Consider the following 6,078-nt stretch of genomic DNA (forward strand, 5'->3'; position numbering starts at 1 on the left):
GGCTTGACAATTTTCTGTACATTTTGTATTAGGTGAGAGAAGCAGCAACTGGCTGCGCAAGGATACGGGGTGACACCTTGGGTATCGTTGGCCTCGGTAGGATTGGTTCCGCAGTTGCGCTGCGTGCCAAAGCTTTTGGTTTCACCGTCATCTTCTATGATCCTTATCTACCAGATGGTATCGAGAAATCATTAGGTCTCACCAGGGTTTACACATTACAGGTTTGTGGCTCCGTTTTATATTTATTATGAAGCCGTAAGTGAGGTATTGCCGCTATTTCGTTCATTTAGAAATCTTAAACTGCTTGATGTGACGCAAGTTATAAACAAAAGTCAAGATATCCACTCCGTTGATACAAAGCAAAAATAATAAAAAGGCTATGAGAGTCAAGCGCAGGTGGTCTCACGCAAATAATCTTTAGATACGACTTATAAATGCTACATAATATTCAACATAATATAATATTAAATTTGTACGTTTTGCCCCTTTTTGGGGCATCTTCTACACAGATAAAATACATTAATAGAACATTGGTCGATTAAATAAAAATGCAGTTGAAACTAAATTTTTTTTAACATTGTGACGTAAGTTAGAATTTGTTAAAGGATTTGTATACGTTGCGTAGAGCCTATCTTATATTTATGGTCTGTAAAGTCTGTTATTGAGGAAATCAGTTTTGACGATTATTTCCGTTTAGAAATAGAATTTTATGAAAATTTTGCAAATGCAGTGTTATGACATATCATAAACAAATAGACAAATTATGGATTTGTAAACAAAGTTCATATTTCTCGAGTATTTAAATAATTAGTAGTAATTAAATTCATTTGGGTACTTATCCGGAAATAATTGATTTTAGATGTTATATGTGCAAATATTTTTTCATATAATGTTTTAAACCATATTGTAAATTTTATTAGACATACAGGGTCTTTTTTTAAGTACTGTTCAATATTTTATCAGTTGGTTTTTTGTCATTTTATTGAAAAAAAAAAAGGTTTTATGAACGTAGTTCTCGTTTTAGAGATACAAGATGTTAAAACTTCTATAATTTTCACTTTTTCTCAACTTTCAATTTAAAAAAAGTTTGAAAAATGTGATTCATGAACGATGTATCCCTGCTTCTACTAATTTTCGACAAAACAATTATAAATGAAAAAGTAATATCTTATTTACTACGTTTTGAAAAAAACTTCATTTAGGAACTATGAAGGAAAAACAATAATTTAATTTTTGAAGAATTTTTTACTATATGTATATTTTCAAAGTGAGAATTTTGAAATTATGTTTATATACTTAAACCTTCAAAGTTCATAAAATGATCTGAAAAATCAATTCCTAAAATATTGGATGGTAGTTAAAATACATTCTGTATACAATATTAAAAAAATTTTTAGTCATAAATTTCTTAAGAATTTTTAATTTATTTTCTAACCGATATTATTTTTTATTATGTTTCAGGATTTGCTGTTCCAATCAGATTGTGTATCTCTGCATTGCACTTTGAATGAACACAATCATCATTTAATAAATGAATATACTATTAAACAGGTATATTAAAATTTATAAACGACGTTTATAAAAATTTTGTTTAATATATGTACATCTAGGGATAGAAATTTTGTTGATACAATATAATTGTAGTAAATTATTTTACAAAAAGATCCAAACTATTTTTAGATAAGATCATGTTTTGTATTTTTATTTTTATTTTATTATTGATATGCGTAGATTTACAGAAATGTTATGCATTCAAATTTTTTTGATGCTGTAATTTCATGACATTGCAATACATTAATATAAAATTGATTTTATTTAAATTAATTGTAATAAAAGATGAACGTATGATTATATACGAGTAATTATAATTTTTTAGCGGTTGCAGTTTCAATAAGGCACGACGACGCAATTTCTATGTTACATAAATCACATATTCGTTTCAGATGAGACCAGGTGCATTTTTAGTCAATACAGCGCGAGGTGGTTTGGTGGATGACGACGCGCTAGCTGCGGCACTCAAACAGGGTAGAATCCGCGCGGCAGCGCTAGATGTCCATGAAAATGAGCCGTATAACGTCTTTCAGGGTCAGTCTGCGAATCAGTGTGAGTCTTATCTGTCCCCCGTGCCTAACCCTGTCACGACTATCTCTAACCTTCCCGAATTCCTTCCATAGTAAAATAAAAAAGATCAAATCGACATGGGCTTTTTTAAAATAGAGAACATAACGAATATGTATATTTTACAGTGAAAATAATTTTATAAAATTTATACCATATTAATTCTATATAATATATGTATAACATATATACGCACAGTTAATAAAGGAATTTTACGATATACAATAGCATAAGTCGATGGAAATGACTACAAATTGATTTTTCTATATTTTTTTCTGTGCAATTCTATCTCATATATTTTATATGGAAAATTTCCAAAGTCTTAATCTGCAGTTTGTGATCTTAGTTATTTTATAATAAAGAATTTGTGATTTTACTAAAGGAAATAGCAATCAATGAATTTTCACTGTATCATGTACATATTTTCTGAAAAACCGTTCGATATTGTTAAATTCACTACGTGTACGTATGTATGTATGTGTGTATATATCTGATTTTGTTGATCGCCGATTTTGCAATACATATTTATATAGGTCCATTGAAAGATGCGCCCAATCTTTTATGCACTCCACACGCCGCCTTCTACAGCGACGCGAGCTGCACCGAATTACGTGAGATGGCGGCGAGCGAGATACGACGGGCGATCGTCGGACGCATACCCGACTGCCTACGCAACTGTGTGAACAAGGAATACTTCCTTTCCTCGACCGGGTAAGCGGCCTCCCTCAGTCAGGCTTTGTTCGCCTGTCTCCCCACCCCCCAGCCTCTCGATTTGAGAATAATAATAAAGTCTCTTACAATTTGTTGAATGAAAAGAACGAGACGTAGACGGATATTTTTATATACATACATATATGTATATATATGTATATATATGCGCACACATATATATGTATATGTATATATGCAATTACATATTGGACGCAGTATATTGTCTTTGCATAATGTTTACATTCCTCTCTCTTCTTTTTTCTTTGATTGCAACCACCGGGGGAAAAGGGATACAGTGTCTGTCACGAAATTGATCAAATTCATGCAAAAAATTGTCTATAAATATGTATCATATATTTTAGAAATATGTTATTCGTATCTTTCTGAGATACTGTAAGCTTGAATGTACTAAGAATGTATCATTTGTATTTTTTCTGATAACGCGAGCTACAAAAATTTGTTTTTATACATATGCCTGCTCTCTTCTCCCTCCTTCTTATTGTATTAAGGCTCCTGGCCCCTCGCTACAACGCTATTTTTGAGTTATGATGTTGGAAAAAAACGATATGAATTTCTTTCCTCGCGTACATATTATACGGCGTGCTACATAACGTACTGTACAAACCGAAGGGGCATGTTTCTGGTAGAAATTTCAGTGGAAGATGTCTTAAAAACATGGATCCAATTCGAAACGGTTGTTTATTTGCAAACGGTTATCTATCTTGCTTGGCTGTTGAAATCACCAGATTTCACATTTCTTTAGATTTGTATCTTCAGCAAAGCTATGAGAAATTTAGTACAAAAAGTTAATAATTGAGCCGAGTCGCATGTATTAGTGACTCGTGTGAAAAAATAAGCAATAATCATGATATTCTTTGCGACCACTCAATTTAGATCACACCATATTGTGCAATTTTTATATTTCTTATTTTCCATTTTTATTTGAAAACATTTAAAAAAATTGTACCATTATTTAATGAACTTTAAACACACTCGTGACTGGATAATTGTTTCGCATTGGAGAAAGTTTATAGGATATTTTCTACTTGAATTTCTATCAAAAATATTTTACTTTGTACAGTACGTCATGTGGCACTCTACATATCAAAATAAATTAGTTTCTTCCCTATTTTGCAATATAAATTTCGATTGACTCATTATTTTTATTGAAGATGTGGGAATTTAAGAAAGTTTCAATTTTTTCTGTGTTCTACTAATTTATATTCTCGAATACAAATGGTAAAACGCGAAAAAACTAATTTATTTTGACTGAGTGCATTTACATGCATACGCGCGCACATATGATGAGTGTTCAAGTATGTGAATCAGTGGATGGATTTTTGCAAGCGTGTGAATCGTTGGATGGATGCTTGTGGATTAGTATGTGCGAGCATATGTATGGATCCATGAACAAATGTGCGTGCGTGCGTGCGTGTGTGCGCGTGTGTGTATGTGGATCAATGAATGAATGAATTTGGATGACTATGTGCATGTGTGTTTTTACAAAGGAAAAAGGTTCGTACAAATTGTCGCTTCTGACGTCATAATCTTCCTGAATCTTGATATATAAAATATTATATGCTTGATGAAAAGTTAAAAGTATGTAATACATAAATGTGATATTAGTCATAAAATTTGACATGTATTGGGTTAATAACGTTATAATACCTTAAGATCGATCGAAGAGAGCGAGAATTTTTGTACTTATCCAATAATTTACAAATTATTATTATTGTATTAAACGTTCTTGTAATTTAAATATAAAACCATTTTGGAAGGAAATGAAATAAATCCACTTGACAATTAGAATTAAACGTATAGTGTGTTTGAAAATTTATATTAAAATAAGTGCGATATTACTTTGACTTATTTTTGCAACTGTCTTTATCATGTTTATGAAAAGTACAAATTTTAATTTTCTTAAATATGTTGGAGAAACTTGGGATTATGATGTAACCCCGTGTAATTTTAAAGTCACACACGTATTATTTAACACATCTTAATCAATTTCTTCGCTACAATTGAGCGTAGCAACTTATTTCAAGTTAACGTTTCACGTTATTATAATTTTTTTTGTACGGCAAAAGTGCGTTGTATAGAGTTAATAAAATTCCGAAAGGCTTGTAAACATATAATCTTTAGTAAAATCTATAAGTCTAAAACAATTAAAAACTGAATCTTATTTTTTCCAAAATGATGTTTTACGTTTGATCAAAGTTGATATAAAATTTAGAAAAATGTATGAAAAGATTTAAGAAAAGTAATGGAAATATAATATAAACTAAGGGAATTTCTGCAGAATTCAGAAAAATAAAAGATAAACTTTCTTTAATGAGAATGGAAAAAAAATGAATAAAGAAGAAGGATGTTGTGGAAACGTACAGGAGGAAGATCGAAGATGGCGATAGTAAGAAGGAGCCAGGAGCCTTAAATAAAGTTATAATGGAAAATACATAAAATCTTAAAATAGCATTGGATCAATTTCGTGATGAGTAACACTGTATCTCTGGTAATTTTTGCAGAAACGGCTTTTCGAGCAGATGTTAACTTCTCTTCTCTTCCGAGTGAAAGTCCGAAAGCGATCGTGAAAGTTGAGCGTGACAAAATCTGTCGATGCGTGTGTGTATAGAGTGTAAAGAATAAGCGCTTAGACGAGACTTATATAGAAAAAAAAAACGAACGAAAGAAAGAAAGACAGAGACAAAGATGATTCCGTTCTTGGGAATCTCGATGACCTGTGTGTGTGTTCTCACGTTCCTGTTTCTCGTTGGCGAGGAACGATTGCTACTCTACTACCTAGAGCACACCTAGAACGCCACCCTAGAGCGTAACGAAATCCACACACAGAGTCAGAGAAAAAAAAAAGAAAAATTGGAAGCTACTCTACACACTACAATAAAAGCTACTCTACTACATAAGTACTGAAAACAAGTGGCGCGCGAAATTTTCAAGGTCTCGCCCATGATGTTGTTTTTCGCTTTCTCTTTTCTTCAGCAGTTACCCCGAGGGCATCAACGGCGGATACTATGCTGGGGCGCTGCCGGTACAACAGACGGCGCATTCGACGACTCCTCACGATACTGCGCCCCCACCCCCGGTTCCCGGTGCCGGCGGTGGGCACTCCGTCGTCGGCGGCGGTGGCGGTGGTGGCGGTGGCGGAGGTGGCGGCGGCGGGTCCGGTGGTGGTGGGGGCGGGGGCGGCGGGATCGGCGGGCCCAACTCCTCGTCCTCGTCCGCCGTAACGGTGGC

General features: G+C 33.5%; 1 protein-coding gene across 6 annotated transcripts in view; it reads left to right on the plus strand.

Moving 5' to 3' along the window:
- Positions 1–6,078, plus strand: part of LOC105566321 (C-terminal-binding protein) — a 44,928-nt gene that overhangs the window by 32,733 nt on the left and 6,117 nt on the right. For 4 of the 6 annotated variants that reach the window (XM_012020231.1, XM_012020232.1, XM_012020234.1 and 1 more), the window contains exons 4-8: positions 33–221; positions 1,462–1,551; positions 1,944–2,103; positions 2,652–2,829; positions 5,352–5,694. In XM_012020231.1, the coding sequence (XP_011875621.1) occupies positions 33–221; positions 1,462–1,551; positions 1,944–2,103; positions 2,652–2,829; positions 5,352–5,376 (642 nt within the window). In that variant the 3' untranslated portion in view covers positions 5,377–5,694. Of the gene's footprint in view, positions 1–32; positions 222–1,461; positions 1,552–1,943; positions 2,104–2,651; positions 2,830–5,351; positions 5,695–6,078 lie in introns of those variants that run through there. The other 2 variants (XM_012020236.1, XM_012020235.1) reach the window with 2 other exon arrangements.

This window comes from Vollenhovia emeryi, unplaced genomic scaffold (genome assembly GCF_000949405.1).
Source record: "Vollenhovia emeryi isolate VEMERY1.0 unplaced genomic scaffold, V.emery_V1.0 DF939145.1, whole genome shotgun sequence".
Classification (NCBI taxonomy): domain Eukaryota; kingdom Metazoa; phylum Arthropoda; class Insecta; order Hymenoptera; family Formicidae; genus Vollenhovia; species Vollenhovia emeryi.